At 40.3% G+C, this 19,224-nt stretch overlaps 1 protein-coding gene across 1 annotated transcript in view; it reads left to right on the top strand.

Annotated features, from left to right (window-relative positions):
• The window catches only part of LOC103370711 (C-myc promoter-binding protein-like), a gene marked incomplete at its 3' end in the record, with an annotated part of 93,641 nt that overhangs the window by 53,630 nt on the left and 20,787 nt on the right, over positions 1-19,224 (top strand). Inside the window, exons 10-13 of the mRNA XM_008299842.1 lie at positions 128-303; positions 1,501-1,601; positions 4,849-5,064; positions 11,073-11,218. Coding sequence (XP_008298064.1) covers positions 128-303; positions 1,501-1,601; positions 4,849-5,064; positions 11,073-11,218 — 639 coding nt within the window. The remainder of the gene's footprint in view (positions 1-127; positions 304-1,500; positions 1,602-4,848; positions 5,065-11,072; positions 11,219-19,224) is intronic.

The raw sequence follows: 19,224 nt of genomic DNA, 5'->3' as shown, positions 1-19,224 counted from the left end.
TATATAAATCTGATCCTTGAAACAACACTGATAAACCAGCTACATGGTAATGAAAGTGCTGCAGCTTAGTTCTGTGTAGTCTTGCTCATCTCACAGTTCTCTTCTTCATCTTCATCTTCCTCTTCAGATGATCTTTCCGTTCCACTGGCCATGCCCTTATATCCCTCTCTGCCCCCTGGCTTTGGCTGACGTCCTGAGCGCCCCCTGTCCCTTCATTGTGGGAGTGGACTCTCGCTACTTTGATCTTTATGATCCACCGCCAGATGTGAGCTGCGTGGACTTGGACACTAACACCATCTTCCAGTGAGTACCAAACCTAAAACCTTCATGTATCTGTAGTTGTGTAAGCAAGCAGCGGATGTGAAGAAGGAAATCTGTAAAATGCCCATTTTTGCAGAACCTTAACCCTCTGACACCCAAGCAATTTCTGGGTGTTTTTTTTTTTTTTGCTCCTGTTGTAGTTTTACTCAATCTGGGCTTGTTTTTCACAGCAACATGAAGTCCTGCACCTCTATGGAAACAGCAGAGCAGCAGACAGAGAACTCAACATGTCTTTTGTGCAGCATGACAGAGCTACAATGGCAGAAATCATGAACAAATGTAAAAACAACCTGGAATCAGCATGTACAGATTTTCTCCAAGTATCCACGTGCAGGCTCTACATACTATAGATATTTTCTTACTTATATTTTGTTTTCATACTTGTCTCCTGTCTACTCTGTCTAAGCCTCCAGTTCAGCCCAGTAGTGACTGATGTCTCAGCTGAATCAGTAATGGCTTCTTGCAGGCACCAAGGAACTCAGACTCTTTGGTTTTTTGCAGAGTCTGGTTGGTAAAAACAGTACATTTTTGCAACATTTTCAAAGAAGACAAAGACTAAAGGGATTTTGAAGAAATACCACAATTGTAAGCTTGGATTTGGTTAAGTTTTGAGTCAGAATGGGACGTCGAGTAGTTCAAGGACCTTTGGGAAGTTGAAAGATTCCTTCTGTTTTTACAGTTTTCAGTTATGATTAATAGTATAATTATGGCTACTTCTAAAAAGATAACATGCTTTTCAAACCCACCGGCGAGTCTTGGGGTTCAGAGGGTTAATCTTCACCATCTTCTGCCTTCTCACGATGAATGATGTATTGTGTAATTTTGTGTAGACTGAACTGCAGTGCAGTAATCCACACATATGCTGTGCAGCACTTCCTCAACATTTCTTTCTAGACCACAAAGCTGCCAGGTCAGGAGTTCTCAGTTTAGCGACCAGACCACTTTCTTATAGATTGGGTGGAAATAGTTGTTTTTGTAGTGTCAGACTCATTTTAATATGAAGAGAATGCAATTTTCCGGTGCTCCAGGTAAGGTCAGTAACGGTTCACATCATTTCTGGCCTCATTACCGGCCACACAGCGCCGGGGTGGTCTGAGCAACCCCCAGCCCGACCGCTGTCTGTGTTGTTTTTGGCCACTCAGCCTCTCTAGAGCTCAGTTTGTGCTTCTGCTTTTCCAGCAATGAAGATAAGCGAGCCCTCACGTGGAAGATCCTGCCAAAGAAAGCCTGTAAAAACCTAATGAATGTGCTGAGCAATCTCCACCAGCAGCTGGTTGACGGTGAGTACTGAGCTGATGTATAAGCTGGTGGGAAAAAAGTGATGCCAGTTGTTTGATTTTGTTGAGTGACTTTCTTGATGCATGTATGGTAAAGCACACTTCATTAGGTGCTCTTTTTTTACTGGAGCTGAATAGAAGGTGTCAGGGTTGAGAATTAACCTCCTCTTAGATCATGTTGTGGTGAAAAACACATTTCTTCTGCTGATGACCTTCTCTGTAATCAAATATAATAAATAAAACATCTACATATGGCTGTTAAGGGTTCTTACAAGGTATGCTTTGCTCCATTCATCATTTTTAGTGTTTGATTCTATTGTCTTGACCATTTTCTCTCCATTAAGTCTGCATTGTTATGCTATCCATTCAACAAACTGAAAGCCAGCCATAATCCCATCATAGCATAATATCCTAATTAGCCGTCTGCCCTGCTGTGTCGCTCGCTGTGTTATTGTCAACTTTGTCTGCGATTCGAGAGCCACACTCACTGAGACCATGAAACCTGCTGCTTATTGAGCTGTATAAATTGAATAAATGAATTTTCTGATTCAGTGAAGTTGAAAATCTACCCAGTCGCTGCCAGAATGGCTGAATATTGATATGCATGCCAGAGGTTTTAGTTGAGACAGTTAAGCCTCTTGGACCTTTGGAAAAGCAGATATCAACTGGAGGTTATTCATTGTAAATTACATAATGCTAATCCTCATTTGCCACTACTTACTGAAAGTCTAACTTCCCCGCTAGCTGTGAGGCTCGGTCCACCTTCTGCATGACTTGAAAAATACTAAATGTGTGAGGCAGGAGTTGCTAAATTTGACTATATGAAGTAAAGCTACAGACATCAGCAATGTCATTGTAGTCATGATTACACTGTGACTAGTCAGTATTTTTCATTCTAGATGAACATTGCTTAGTTCTGACCAGATATCTCAAACGTCAGATTGTTGTTGCTCATGCAAGGCTTCCACATTAAATATGGATCTAGGAGAGGATTTGCAAACAGTGTTACTAACAGAAGTTACGGTGGTTGCTGTGGTAGATAATGGTTCGAAAATGCCGTGAAATATGACAAACTTATCAGGAAGGCGTTTATGGAGAACAAGAATTGTATTTATTGGAGACTTGTGGTCTACATTTACTAGAAGTTTGGCTTCAGGCTTCTCTGACATGGCTATAAAACAGCTCGTCACATGCGGTTACAGTTGCAGTGGCTTCATATATTCGAAAATCAAGCCACTTGGCTTAATAACTACGGATGTCTGCAACATTATTTCGCCTGGTCAAAACTCTAGTTGAAGATATTTACTCTTTGATTTTGCAGAATCCCAACTTGTTGTCTGCAACGTCATTTTGATTAGTTCAAAGAAATCAGTAATATCATTTCGATGAGTTCAGATTTAATCGAAGATATGTGAAAAGGAAAATGTTGATATCTTTAATTGAAGGGAATTAAAGATATCTTGAAGTAGCATTACAGCTAGTCAGGTTTAAACTGTATGGACCTAAAGCTGGAAGTATAACTACAATAATTCAGATGCAGATATATGTATTGTGTGACATAATTAGAAGAATGATGGTGTGAATTTTTATAAGGTTCTTTTTGACTCATTCAAATTGAATTAGATACTAATTCAGAGTAGACAAAATGAACTTGCTAGACGTATGAATTAGAGGTGTCTGCACTTCCTATACAGTCATGTTATTAAATGCAAAAATATCCCAGGCTGTAGCAGCACAGAACCTGCCACCCCTACGGGTTCTTCTGATGTGCAGGACTTGACCCCTCCAGAACCCCTGAAGTGGACGTTACTGTGGTGAAGAACCAGGGTGGTGCCGAGCAGTTTCAGTTCAAGCCGCTGCTTCCAGTTCAAAGCTGGAGCTCTTGGCAGGAAGGTGAAAGTGCAAGAGGGTAGCCCCTGAGTGATAACCTTAGTTAGAAGGATTGTAGACTGAGGCTCTGAAGGGAAAGAACGCAACCCAGAGCACAAGTCCAAACCATTGCACCAAAATTAAAAAATGAAAGTTAATAACGACTCCCACTGAAGGGTATTAGTTGAAGGAGCTGGACAGCCCATCTCTGAGTGCATAATCATCATCTATTTCATTAAAATCTTATGACTAGGGGTGTTCCAATCAAGTTTTCTTTGTTGTTGTTGCCCCACATCTGATCCCAATCGTTTATTATTTAGCATCTCCTGACACCAGATTAGATTTTCCTACATATTGCATACTTCAAGTACCGTAGTTAAAAAGGAACTATGGCAAGTCTTCTGTGGCGCATTATGACCTCCAGCCTGCACTCAAATATTAAACCAAGACAGGATCCAACACAACATTCCTCCATCCCAGTGGCATTTCTAATGATGGCCTTTGTGTCATGTTTCTGTGGCTTTTACAGCATTATGAGTGCATGATGAAAAAAGTGGGTTAAGTAAATTATTAAGCACAACAACACGTGTAACCAAGGACATAAACAAGAGAGATCGTGTTTAGGTTCATGCCAACACTGATCAGTTGAAAAATGCTTCCTAGTCTTTCCACTGCAGCCACTTGTTGGATGTTTAAGAACAGCCCAAACCTTTGGGTGTGTTCTGTAGAACCCTTTTCACACTGTTTTGGGGAAGTAATCGGTATTTACTTCAGGGTAGGTTCTTACCTCAAACATTGTCCTCTTCACTGTAAAAATTCACCATGTAGTCTAATGCGACAAACCTTTCTTCTATTTCCTATGCGCTCATAGAACTGGAGTTACATCCAATAACTACTATTTGTTGGGTTTGTTGCTGTTTTGGCTTGTTGACGTCACAGTTGAAGTCGTCATAGCAACCAAAAATAAAAGTCTAAAAACACAGACTTTGGTGTAGTTCATGTTATATTTTCGTCACCTCACGCCTGCATTGCAAGTACACTTTTCATCAGCATTAGTCTTGCAAAATGCATATTCAACTCATGAGATGCAGTTTTAAAAATAAAAATACGTTTGTAAAATTTCATCACAGTGGAGTCATATCATTTGGTTTACAGCTCAAAAAGCATGTTAAAGTCTGCAGTCTCTCTTTAAACACTATAACCAGCACAGGCATGAGGCCTTTCAGTGCATGTGCTTTGATCGCAGTGACTTCATCAAAATGCAAATGATGCAGCACTTTCAGCAGCAGCCTCGGTTGGACGACGTGATTCAACTTTGATGTTGACATGAAGCTTGAGATGCTAATATGTAGTGACAGCTGCTATTTTTCTGTCTCTGCAGGTCAGTACCGGCCTGATGGGCTGCTGGAGTTGAGCATGAGCGACACGTCCGAGCTGAGCTGTGGGAAGAGCCTCCATACGCTAGAGCTGGAGATCCAGGAAGCCTTCCTGCGCTTCATGGCAGCCATTTTGAAAGGCTACCGCTCCTTCTTGCGACCCATCACCCAGGCACCGTCGGAGAAAGCCACCGACGCCAGCTCGCTTTTTGACCTGCAAGGTATTTGAACTAATGTCACTCTGAACACTTGTTGCCAAAACCCCAGAAACAAGTTCTCCATATGCAGGATTTTAAAGCCGGAGAGCCAAATGAGAGTCACGAAGGAAACAGACTGAATGAATGAAGCCAGCTGTCCTTTTCCCCAGCGGCCTCTTCAAACTCCTCACTCAGGAACCATAACAAGTCCACTACAGTGTAATGAGCCAATTTTTTCTCTCAGGCAGAAATTTATCTGAATGGTTCCCACAAAAGTGTTTACATGACTATGCAACTCTTAATGCTAGTGAGCCAAAAGAAGGGTTTTGTCATGTCCAGGACCAGATAGTCCACCTCCAGCTTGTAGGAAAGATGGAGCGTTTGATAGAATTATTGGTTTGCTGTGCTTTATAGTGAATTAACACCAGAAAGCTCATATTTACTTCAGTTTTTGCAGCACGAAGAAGTTGTTGTGGTTAGTCCACAATCAGAATATAAATGCAAGAACCCTGAACCTTTTTTGTTGGACGTCCCAAGTGCTATTTACTTGTTTTTATCCACTAATTTTAGGTTGACAATGAACTTTCACACTTCAAACGATGTTAAGCGATGAAGCCAAATGCCTTTAAACTGAATTATATTTCTTTCGAAGAGAACCCGTTCACACCAATGCAGAGCTTGTCGTGGCTCTAGAGAGCTGGGTTGGAACAAAGTAGGGGCTTGTCTGGGATTTTTTTTTTTCAGGCATGAAGGTGGTTAATTGGTTCATTCATTTAATCAGAACAGATAAGTGCTAATAACCTCAGGTAGAACATTGTTTTGGTATATTATTTTCTTTTCTTTGAGTAGCATCCCCCAATTTCAATTCCTCCCTTTTTCTGCAAATTCTGTTCTGTTAAATTTGTGTTTACTTATCTTTTGATATATATATATATATAAAAAACAAAGAATCAGATTTGAGTTAAGCAGCTTCCACCTGGCTGCTTCTTGTAACTTCTCCTTTCCTTTAGTGGGCTGGTTGGTAACAGAGCTATAAAGGCCTCAGTAAAAGCTCAACATTATGACATCGATAGGATACCTGCCTAAATATACTGACACCAATACTGGAATGATAACAAGGCAAGAACTAAAACATCAAGAAAAGTGAGGAGATAATAAATGGCAGAACGTGGAACTTAGTAATTTAATTAGTTATTTAAAAAGAAGAAGAAGAAAATATTGACAATGATAATGTCAATGCAGTGCAGTCTTTTCTACAGTGTGTTTGTTGTTTTAAAGAATAGGACACAATCTCATATTTCTACCTTCTGATGCTCATAAATGATAAAATCCTTGCATGAGATGAGTGCAGCAGTAGTTTAGTGCACATTTTAATCTCCCACCTTCACTCTTTCTGCAGGTGATCATTTATAACTGGTGTCATAGTTGTGAACTCTTGATTGTTAGCAGCTTGCGAGTTACCTGACCTTGGCTATCATTAGTAGTGTGGTAGCTGTGTTTGTATAGATTTGTGCCACATTGTCGAATTATCTGAGAAGATAAAGGCAAATTGAAAAGTTATTGCTTCATCAAACTCCAATGGCCAAAAAAGGTATGATATAATTATGTTGTCTGTCACATTCGCTGAAGTGTCGCTGTCTGAATCCTTTGAACTCGTTGGCATGTCTGTTCTGTTAAGCTGGACATATTCGGTTCTTCAGTTTAGGTTTGCAACGGCTTTTACAGAAGGTTTTGCGGTGTCTGTGGGCTCTTCCTGACTGTTGTCTGAGAGCAAAATAATGCCACATTTGGCTTTGTACATCTTCTTTTCCATGCACCGTCGGCAAAAGCAAGTATGCCTCTCATTTTATCACCATGAAATCTATATTGTGCGCAAGAGAAAAGGAAAAACAGCGCTTTGCGTGCCTGCTATGCCTGCAGGGAGTGGAATCAGAGTTCTGCTCAAACACACTGCACCGCTGTCAGACACTGAAGCACTCCATCAGAAATACAGCTTTTATTAAAACTCTGACATTCTCAAAGTGTTGGTACTATTAAAATGGTAAAATGGAGAGTAGTATCCTTTTAAAGACGTTGCATTACGATGCCTTTCTTGTATTGCTATACCGTGCAACACTACAAAGTTGAGTAAGAACGGCGGTATGATTTCTCATACAGCTCCACATTCCCACCACAGCATGGGTTCCCAACACATTAATGTTCCCATCGCTAACGTTATTGCCTCCATTTTTTTTCCTGCAAGCATCTGGAAATCACTTGACATCTCATGTGCAGCCAGTTCTTTACATCATGACTCTGCGAAGGTCCTTGGGAGCAAGAGCCAGGCTGATATTTACTTAAATATAAGTGACTGATTTAAAAGGTGCAACAGTGAAGCAGAGCCGAGGCCAGTGACTGAGAACCTGTGGGCATGTTTGAGCTCATGGACCAGCGTAGTTAGATCAGATTGTCAGTCGTCCAGAAAAGTTTGCTCCACTTTCTCATCATTACTCAGACCGTGAAGTCAGTCGAGTCATGGCGTACAGTTACAGTGAATGATTAGTGCTAATGACTCTCTGAATATATAAACTAACACCACGTCATCTGTCGCGCCTTCTTCTCCCGCAGCTGGCCGGCCTCAAAAACAGATGGCGTTGTTTAATACATGAGCTTTCATAAGTGTCCGTCCCCACCTGTGAGTAAACACACAGACAAGAGCGTGTTTTTGGTAGGAAGGTTGGAGCTGTAGAAGACGACGGGGCTGGAGGTTCAAGGATGTTTGCAAAACTGAAGGTTAGTCGGTTTGCCTCACAGCTGCTGAAATGCGCCAGAGGTTTGAGTCTGGACTCTGGACCGGAGCCTGTGAAAGCTGGTTGACATCACAGCTGAAGGGAGTCGGGGTGATATCATGGCTGCTCCACTAGAGAATAGCTGGAGCCAAGGTCGTGTCCAGTCTGGGTTATGTGAAAACAGCAAACGGGAATTGTTGCAGCGCGTTACATAATGACCCGAGGAAAGACGTAACAGCTCATGCATCATCCGTGAACTCCTGACCTAATATCCGTAACAACAACAAATTACAACATGTGCTAATGCGTCCGTGTAGACTATTATTTCTGTTTCCCACCTTCCTCCTGAAAATGGCAGTTTTCTCCATGATACAATTATAGTGCTTTCACCCCAACATCTGCGACTTTGACAGCTTTACGTGCCGGCTGCGTCTGTGCTTCTTTTTCTCCTCGGAGAGTCGAACTCGCACGGCAGACGATAAACAAACACACTGTTACAGAGAAAGCACAGTTAGATATTGTGGAATTATATATTTATAGCTGTCTCCCGTCACGATAAAGCCAATACTTGACAGACCTGTTTTCTTCCGTTATCTCCGTCTGTGGTTGTCTGAGCTGATGGTGAAGACAAAGAATGGACGCCAGACAGATGCTATAAATGTGTTGATGTAGTTCTTGGGCTCTGGTGTAAATATTGTTAGGGGATTGTAAATATGATGAACAGTTTTATCAAGTGGTGATAATTTATTCTAATTCATCAGACTCATCTAACACTAATTGCAATTTACAACACGCTCTGTTTTTATGCATGTTTTGCTTCTAAATTATGACTCAGATACCGTCAGTGTGCCGACATGTGCATTTTTTTGAGTCAAAGTTTGGATAAATGCTACATTTTTTCTTTCTTTTTCTTTAACTTGCTGAACCCAAAACACTTTCTGGGTGTTTTTTTCTTTGCTTCTGTCACGTTTTACTCGCTCTGCGTTCATGGAAACTGCACAACCGTGACTAGAAGTAGAAAGAGCTCAAATATGTGTTTTACGGAGCATGACAAGCTTTAAATCATTAAAAAAAACAATTAATTTGTTTGATTATTTATTTTACAGCAATTGAAAAAAATGGAATAAACGTATACAAATATTTCCAATCTGCCTTGGGTGTTAGTAATGCTGGGGTTGTCTACAAACTCTTCTCTGCTTATCAACTCTAGAAAGATATTACTGAATACTAGATGTGACTTCCAACAGCCTATTGACAACCTGGTCCTTTGCACACTGTTTGTGAGCCGTGCTGGATTTATTTTATTGCTCAAGTATGCTTTTATTTGCTCTCAATCTCTCTAATCTGTTTCCATATTTGTCTTCTGTCTGCTCTCTCTAAACACACCCTGCAGTTCAGCCAAATGAAGAGACAATGAGTCAAAGTCTTAATTTTTTTTTGAGAACTTAGTAATAATGATCGATCAGATTTATACAGCACTTTTCTAGACACTCAAAGACGCTTTACACTGTCAATTATTTATTCACACACATTCATTCCGGTGGTGGTAGCTACGATTGTAGCCACAGCTGCCCTGGGGCAGACTGACTGAGGCGTGGCTGCCATTCTGCCCCTCCAACCACCACCGCACACAGTCCATTCATACGCATTCACACCAGGCCAGGTGGGTGAAGTGTCTTGCCCAAGGACACAATGACCATGACACAGGTTACAGGCCGGAATCGAACTTCCAAACTTCCGACCTTACGATCATTGGCTGACTCGGCCTACCACCTGAGCCACAGCTGCCCGTACAAACGGGTTGTTTTTTAATAAGACATGTCGAATAAAGTGATAAAATGTCACAATTTCATGCTTGGATTTGGTTCATTTTCCCACATTTCACACATCGTGGGTTCAAGAACTGCCAAAAAATTAATAAATCAGACGATTCTTTCTGTTTTTACCATTTTTGTTTTATTGGCAAGGTTTAAAGATAACTTGCCTTTTAAACCTGCAGGGGGGTTAACAACGTAATGATTCACTCCTCAGATCGTCAGTGGATGATTGTATTTCAGTTACAATACAACACAAAGAAAAGCAGGCGGCATTTTTGTAATTGAAATGTTTTAACGCTTTATGTTTTTTTGTCGAATATGCCGTCTTGCATAGTCCCATCTATATCCACAGCACTGTGTCAGGGCTGAAGAACGGTCTGACTGCACCTCGTTAACGTTCTGCTGTAGGAAACAAAAGCTCTCTGGCTCATTATTGTTATTTTCATATCACATTACAGTAGTTTTTGGTGGTGTTAAGCAAAGGATGCAGCAATGGTTCATGCAAAATAGTGATGTTTGGATTTTTTTGTGCAACATTTGCATGCAGGGAGGTGATCATTACAATAATTCTAATAAGAATCAAGCAGGCCTGCATTACTGAATGAAACATTATTTAAAACTTGCTCGTATGCTGCTCAGAGGTTGTTGTTGGTTCCCATAGCAAAGGAGGTTTTGAAAATGGTAACACAGACAGCTGAACGGAAGCAGAAATTCATGTTAAATGAGTGGCAGAAATGGCAGCTTGTACTTACAGTCCACATCTGGTGAGTCAGACTAGCAAATAAGTAATTAATAAAAGGTCCAATCATTAAATTGCAACGTAATTAGTCCCTGTGGACACTCCTAATGTTTTAGATTGTAGTTTGAGGGAGTACTTACACTGATATAAAAAGAAAAGGAGTCATATAAAGTGCAGCTACTGGGAGGAGTTTTTGGTCAGAATCAACTGATGGTCCGGGTTACAAGTGGCCAGTGTCAGGATTAAAATATTTATCAGCTGCAGGAAGTATTTGGCTTCCACCTCCGTCCTGCGAGCCAGCGGCCATCCATCCTGCTCTCAGTCTCATCACAGCCATGGCTTATTACTCAGTTAAGCTGCTTTCAGCATCTATTAAGGAAGCTCTTCACTGCGTTGTTGTACATCCCAAATTGGCCATTATACTAATAACACTGTGGCATGCATTATCCAAACCAAGACAAATGGAGGCTGTGTGTACTGGGCCTTTTATGGAATGATGGATTCTTTAACCACAAAATCACACACCTTTGGAAACAGTATATAAATTGTCCTTGCAAACGCTCACTACTTTTTAGGAGATGAAGTGACTTTGTTAATAAACCTGCTGCTGTATCTTAAATCATCTTTGGATCATTCCAGGAGAAACCTCTCTGCTGGGTAAGGTTACTCTCATTTTTAAAGGTTAACGTAAAGCGTTCATGTCCTCAGGGTTCCTGAAGAGCCGCGATCGCTCACACCAGAAGTTCTACTCTCTAATGACCAAGACCCAGATGTTCATCCGCTTCATCGAGGAGTGCTCTTTCGTCAGTGACAAAGACGCCAGTCTGGCCTTCTTTGACGACTGTGTGGACAAAGTAAGCCCTTTACTTAACATACGATAACATGCAGTAACGTACACTTCCTCTGTTTAAAAAAAACTAACAAAATAGGGCAAACAACAATTATGTGAGAAAAATGTTGGAATACTGTAATGTTCAAAAACTATAATAAACTGTGAAAATAACAGCAAATATCAGTAAACAAACAGTTTAATTTTACAGTCAGAAGTGGTTAAAGAACTAATTAGAATACAGATTTTTGATGTGGATCTGTGACACCTAACGTGTAAATAAATACTTATATGTCTGAGATTTTACCAGATATTAAAACTAAAATAATTAAAAAATCTATAAAAACAAAAACCCAAACAAACAAAAAAGTTAAAGTTGTATTTACCAGTTACTATGTTTTGCATTTATCTGTAAAATATAATGTTTTGATGTGAGCTGTTATTATTTATAATTTAACAAAACAGGAAACCTCTACACTAAATTTCAGTGAAGACACTTTAAAAAATGTCTAAAAAACAGCAAAAAAATGTGAAAATGATGGAAAAATAGATTTAAATAGAGTATAACTGTAATTTTCCCACGTGACAAAGGAACAAGTTAATATTTGCACAGATTTTGGATTATGTATAAGTTTGGCGTAATTTTATTTTTTTTACAGTCACCATGTAAATTAATACTATATTTTTATATTTATTTATTTTTTTTTACTAGGTACTATTTGTACTTTAGCAGAACATGGTAATACTATCCATACTATTTTCACATAATAACAATAGTAGTATTAATAGTAATTTGGACCGTTTAAATGCAAGTCACATCGTGTCATTTTACAGTCACACATTGCAAGAGGTTATTAACCGTCTTTGTAGAAACACAGTTTTTTATGTGGACATTTTGGTCTGTCTATTAGACTGAACAAATGTATTTATTTTATTTATTTGACCTTTATTTTACCAGCTTGAAATGTTTGAGAACCATTTGCAAACGTGACCTGGCAAATAAAGTCATACTTTTCCCACAGTTCCACTGATTATTATTATCGGTAATTTAACAAAACTGAAAATCTGTAAAATTACAATAAATTCTTTAGATATCCTTAGATAATCATAGTTAAAAACGTTCTTTAATTACAGTGTACATGATCAGTTTGAAGCATTGGAAGTAACCTGCTAACAAAAAATGAAACAAAAGCCTTTTCCCTCTTCGGCCATTTATTAATTTCGTGTTCCTGTGAGTTTTCCTTTGTTTTGCGGTTGTTTGTTTTGCTCAGCACACGTCCTCTGTGTCCTATTTCTAGTAGTGTTGGTAGTCTTCACTCTCTGCTGCCTTAACCTCACCTTGTCTTCAGCCAAATCTCTCCTTTCTGCTTCCAATTTCTTGAGTGTCTCTTTCTCTTTCCCTTTCTGCCTCCACTTGCGAGCAGCTTTACAATTCAGAACGGAGCGCTGATAAGGGAGGCAAGGTAAGTCTGTTATTATTCTCACCTGTTCTGGCTAGATTGTGTTTCTGGATAGGGGATTTGTTGCATGCAAACAACAAAATGACTTGAATGGAAACAGGTTGTAGAGGAGACAGTATTTGTCTGTTCAGAAGTGAGGACCATTCCTTCAGACAGCCCACTCATTGTTGTGCAGTTTGAATTCCTTTTCATCAGTTGTATCAGTTCCCAGCCTTTCTCCATTTTTAATGAATATTGGAGTATCCACCATTCACGTCAAATTTGCTGCCACAGCAATTTGTCCTGAGATAGTGAAGGTGCTGCTTCATAGAAAATCCATGTGCACATTTTTCGGCAAAGATTTCTGTCCTTAATTTTTCATGAGCCAAGTGAGTGAGGGTTTTTTAGCGCTTCAGTGATTTCTGGAGCACTAACAGAGCCTGAAGTTAGTTTTTTTTATACATCCCCTGGGCTCATGTCGTCTAGTGAGACAATATGAGGCCTTGGAGAGGAAGCCGGTGTGTCTTCTTTGCTCCACTGGGAGCATTTGAGGAGTTTGACCTCATGCTCGCACAGCGTCGTGTTCGTCTATCAGCCTGTGAGGCCAAAGTAAAATTCAGTGTGTTTGCAGTCTTAAAGTCCACGCAGCCACTCGTTTCCCAAGTCACGTCTGTGGGTCACTGGTTTTCGCAGGTGACATTTATAACCGACTCTGAAATAGACTTGGCCGTCCTTGGATTATATGTGTGTGTGTGTGTGTGTGTGTGTGTGTGTGTTCTGGCTGTAATTGAGACATAGTGGATGTGAATCCAGAGGCCACCATCCACATCCTCCCTTGTCTGACTTCCCAGACCTGCAGTGGGTCTCTGGTCTCCCAACGCTCGCTGTGCGTCACTTCTACGTGCGATTAAATCCTCCGACTGTCTTTGTGCTCTGTGGCTGGATTACATTATCGGTTCTCTCAGAGGGAGCACACAGCTCAGCCCACACATACACACAGCAGCAGTCCCATACACAAAGATAAGGCTGAATGTATTGATCCCCGAGGGAAAACAAGTTCGTTGTCGCAACAAAACTAATTAAATCCTGCAGGGACACGAGATGAAAACTAAGTAATCATGCAAATTAGATATAATTCAGTTAATTAAAAGCTGTAAAAACTCAAACAATTGCAGGATTCTATATAAATGAATCAAAACCCTACTTTAAGATCTTTATTTGTCACATGCTCACACAGTATGGGCGGAAAAAGGTAATAGGATGGTGCTGCAGAGCTGCGCAATAACAAGTCATACTGAAATTATTGTAAACTATATATAAGGTTATTATAGAAGAAAAAATAGTGAAGAATAATGAGGGGGGAATAGATGGTAAAGTGTAGTGTATGCTGTGTTGTAGTTGTGTGTGTGTGCACGGATATGTATTCATTGTGCTGTCTCTGTTTACAGCGGGGGACTGTGATTTATATCTGAGGAGTCAGAGCTCAATAAATTTAAGTTATTCATGTAAATCTAATGTTTTTATAATATTTAGCTTAGAGGCTTACTGGGCTCTGGTGTTGTGCATCTCAACAAGTGTGAGCATCGAGAAAAAGTTCTTCTTTTTACACACATAAAAGGGAAATATTTCAAGACTGCATGTTTTGTTTTTGATGATCATGGCTTATAGTCTATGGAAATTGAAGTTCCCATATGTAATATATATATGTCAGTCAGAGCTCTAGTTTAATTGTGGTCAACTGTAAGACCCCTTATTAAATGTCCGTCAGTAAATCTGAAACTGTTTAAAGAGTTGGTGGTTGTGCTCTAGTTAGTTTACATTTCAGTTTTAAATTATATCTTTAAACATTCACTCCCAGCAGTATCTCCAAAACCCAGAATTTCCTGCCAAGTCACTGATGTTTTGAAAGTGAACTTAGCTGACAGCTGAATTCCAAAATGTCAAGTATGAACTGAGAGAACATTCTGGGGCCGGGGGCTTCTATTTTGTGGCGTATCAGAGTCGGGGAGTGCACATTTCAAGGATTTGTTTGACATTTTGGAAAATAAACTTACTCGCGTTCCTGCAGAGAGTTACAGTAGATGAGAGGATCAGTTTGACTCCCGCGTCCCTGCGGTACACGTCGGCCAGCTCAGTTTGGCTGTGTGCAAAAGCAACTACATTTCTTTTGTTTAATTTGCACAGAAACAAAGTGTCAGTGAGTTACGGCGTTCTGGGCGGTGATGTGCTGGACTTGTTCCTTGGCTGAATATATTAGGGAGGAGGCTGGTAAGGTATAGATGAAATCACTGTTGTTTCTCTCTGTGTAAGTTAATCTGCAGTCACTCAGCACACTCTGGGCGTCTCTGTCTTGTGCTTTCAGTCCCTTGGAAAGCTCCTCGTCTGATCCAGATTAACTCGATGTTCTTTGAGAGATATAGACCAGCCGTTCTCATCTCACCTGTCTGTTCTTTTTTTCTGAAGTCTGAACTGATGGAGGACCTACTTGTCAGACAGATTGCTCCTTCATTATCACAGCCGACTTCAGTCTCTGTGGAGCGGTGTGGGTTGCATCGCATTTAAAAACAATAACACCTTGCCTGAATATCCGCAGGTATAAATTACGTGATGTTTGTGTGTGTGGGCGTTCAGAAATACCTGGGGTTTTTTTTCAGTGGTCCCTGATGTATATGCTGGATATTTTTATTAGTTTAGATTTCAAGGTATGATATCTAATATTTCTGCATTGAAACATCTAAAAATTAGTACTTATGTTTTTGGTTTGAATATGCTGCCTTACTGGGGCCTTACTGTGTTTAGTTTGCATGTTTTCCTTTTGCCTGTGTGGGTTTTCTCCTCCCACAGTCCAAAGACTTGCATGGGAGGTTAATTGGTGATTCAAAATTGGCTGTAGATGTGAGTGTGAGCCTACGAATGCACGGTTGTGTCTTTGTTGTTGCTCTGCAATGAACTGGTGTCCTGTCCAGAGTGTCAGCTGTGATAGGCTCCAGCCCTCCTGCAACCCTCGACAGGATGAAACTGATATGGCTAATGGATGGATACCAGCACTGGGGTACCACATGACAGAGTTCACCCAATAACGTTAGCTGCAGTGGCTGTATGTGATCAGCTTTTACTGATTAAAATTATATTAAATGATAAGTCGTACATGTCCAAAAATGTGTTGTAGATTAGCTGCAGTACCTGGTTGTACCACCAGGTAGAGCTGCTAAGTGTTTAATGCTGTAGAGACGGTAAACTACGAGCAGTTTGGTGTTGGCAAACAGTTTAGCAAATAAAGTACAACTATAAGAAAGTCTTCAGTGACGCTAAATGACCACTGGCCAGAGCTTTCATGTTTTAAGCAGGTAGAAGTACGTTACATCAACATGATTTTGGCAAAGTGGGAACATAAAGTCAGACGAGTGGCTCATATCACGCCATACGCTGTTGAAGCGGTGTAGAACATATAATGGCATCTACTAGGCTCATTTTTTTGTTATTGATTAATCTGTTACTGATGTACAAGGCTGCCAAGTTTGTTTCCATATTGTGTAGTCAAGTCATTTAATGGTACATTAGTAATTAAGATTGCATTAGCTAACGTTATCTGCTTCATTAGAATGAAAAGACATAACATGAATTAGATGCTTAGCTAAGCGAAACGTGAATAAAACTGTAATACAGTGAGCACGATTTCGCCTGAGATTAAAGGATTATATTAAATTATACAAAGAAATAACAGTTCAAGACTTCTAGTGGAGTCCTGATGTGCAGAGCACAGAGGCAGGAATCCAGGTGACGAGGAGACAACATACCACCTCCAAACCAACTCAATAAATATATGAATCATTAGAGAGTTTCCTGCCTCCGAATAGGCCTGTCTGGGGATGACAACACATGACAGCAAGGCATCAGTTCGAACACAATAAAAACAAAAAGTCTGGCTCAAACTTTTTTGACAGTTGCCAGAAATTCCTCAATGCAGGTAAATCCCTGATCATCATCAATGGAAGCATTTAAAAACAAAACATCCCAGGAAATAAAGTATTTTTTTTTAAAAAACATACAAACAAATTTTATCTCTGAATTAAGCTTTCGCAGATAATTTGACTGAGACTTGAGCTGTTACATCCTTAAAATAGTATCTTGCCAATTTTCCAGGAGGTCTTCATCATCAAACCAACAGTTTAGATGTAAAAATGAACTAGCATTAATCAGTTAGATGCTGTTTTTACGTCTACATACATTTTAGGCCCTTTTTCTGGACCATGACCATCCAGACATCCCTCAGCATGTCCGTTTTTATTCTCTGGTAAATGCCAAAGTGTTCCCAGACAGTATAGGACGACCCAATCCCAGTCTCCAGCCTGAGGCCTTAACTGACGTCACAGCTGTTGTGCTTGAGTGTGTTCGGCAGACGTTGCCTAGAAACATTGCACGACCATTTTTAAAAGTTAATTTGAATCTGTGTTTTAATCCAGTTGCTCAGTTCATTGCTCCCTGCTTGTGTTTATACATTTTAGCAAACTACTGAAAGTCAGGAGAGCTGTGAACGTCCGTAAATCATACGCAGACGTCGGCTGAAGATACAAACAGCTCTACAAACATGCAGTAAATAACCTCAGCAGCAGGAGATGCCATATGCTCTGACAGATAAACTTCTTAGAGGAGTCTTCCTTCCACCATCCATGCTTGGTTAGTGCATGTTTTGTGGCAGGCAGGATAGTGCTTTTGTACATCACCAATTTTGCTGTGAACTATGTGCAAGTCCCTCTGGAAAGTCTAACAGACATGGTGCATAATGGTGTCAAAAAGCCCACATTAGGGCATTTGTGCACCTGATGATCTGACAGTGGGACAGCCCTAAACCGTCACGCACTTCCTCAGAGTGTGGAGATTGGAATTGGGATTCAACATGCCTGGAAGGTTTCCTGATTAGATGCCCGAATCTCCTCGTCTGACTCCTTCCAGCGGCGTTTGTAACCCTCCCACCTTCACCTTATCTACGGATGATTGCAGACACCCTGCACATGCTGCGTTCATACCGCAGCTCATATTTCATCATGCTTTTAGCATTGTGCTCTAAAATGTGCTCAGAGAAACATCACAGAACATTATGTTCGGCTTTGATGTGCGTTATTAGGCAAAAGAGGAAGAATGAAATCTTTTTTTTCCAGACTGCACCAAAGAACAGACACTTCCACACTTCACTGCTTTGACTGAGGTTGATATCAAACTTTAATCACCATCAGACTAACTAGACTAAATTATGAACTTTGAGCAAGCGCTTCACCTTCATTTCATCCGACGTGAATAAAATCACTGCCTGCAGCCCTAAAGCCTGTCATTAAACACTTCTCGATTTATGAGGCTTCCCTTCATGTAGATTTTTTATATCCACCATAAAGCTCAGACCTCCTGCTTTAAGATGCACTTTGGGTCTTATCTGTCTGCAACACTGACGTGAGTCTGCACAGTAAGTCCAGATGTCACTGATGGAAATGATAGGTGACATCCATTGTGCTCACTATCATTTCTTTTTGCCTCCTGGATGTTTTTTTTTTTTTTTCTTCGAGCATCTTTTATGAAAAGTCAGAGCACTTTTCCCCACCAGTGAGCAGCTATAAACTGTCAGCTTCAGGATAAAGGGTTTGAGCTGGAGACACACTGGCAGAAACTCTTAACTGTAATTTAATGCACCTGTCGTGTATCAAACTCATACTGACTGACCGCAGGGGATTTTATTCGCACAATAAATTCTGCAATGCCAATTTACACTCAAAGCACACTGATGTAATGGTGCGATGACTGGTTGATATTTATAAATCAAGTGGTCATCCAAGGCTGCTGTTGAATTTCCTGAACTCTTCTTGAAATCTTTTAAGCATAAACGCTGGTGGTGAATACATTAGCACCTTGCCATTACAATTAATCTCCATAGATATAAAGGTTTTATGGATTCTCTTTGAGATAGCAAGTATCTGCGGCAGAATAAACTTGCTGCTCACACTAAGCCAGCTCCCCCGAGCTGCAGATTTAGATTTATAGAGTGGACACACTCTCCCTGAACAATTGACCTATCGATCCATCCTTTTTGGTGGTATAAATCTTCTTCTTTCACTTGAATGTCAGTCAGAGCCTGTTACTTACTCACACTTTTGCAGACGCACAGACCACAACAGGACTTTGAATCTAAGGTCAGTTAGTCCTCAGAGGGGCTCTCTGCCAATCTTATATTAATTTGTTTTAGTCTAGCCTTTGTGAGGAGTAGCTCTGATTTTGGAGCTGGAGAAGGTTGCTACGGAAAGTGACGTCTGGTGGCTGCTGAGATTTCCTCTGCTGCAACCCCGAGTCTGGATAAGCAATAGAAAATGGATCGATGGGAAGGATAGATATGTGGAGTTTGAACGACATCTGCTTACCACATAAGAACAGTCTGCTATGGACATGGATCCAGTTTTTGGTAGTTTGACTTATTCTTTAGTCATCTGTCTCATACATTAGCGATTAATAAAATTTTATTCTAATGCTAATTCTAATTCATTTTAAGACTTTTGCGAAAAAGGCTGGTTTTGTTACTATTTGCAAATTTGACAAGATATCAGAAACA

This window comes from Stegastes partitus, unplaced genomic scaffold (genome assembly GCF_000690725.1).
Source record: "Stegastes partitus isolate 25-593 unplaced genomic scaffold, Stegastes_partitus-1.0.2 Scaffold1472, whole genome shotgun sequence".
In the NCBI taxonomy this organism is placed as follows: domain Eukaryota; kingdom Metazoa; phylum Chordata; class Actinopteri; family Pomacentridae; genus Stegastes; species Stegastes partitus.
The sequence above is the reverse complement of the archived record's forward strand: the minus strand, read 5'-3'. Positions and strand labels throughout refer to the sequence as shown.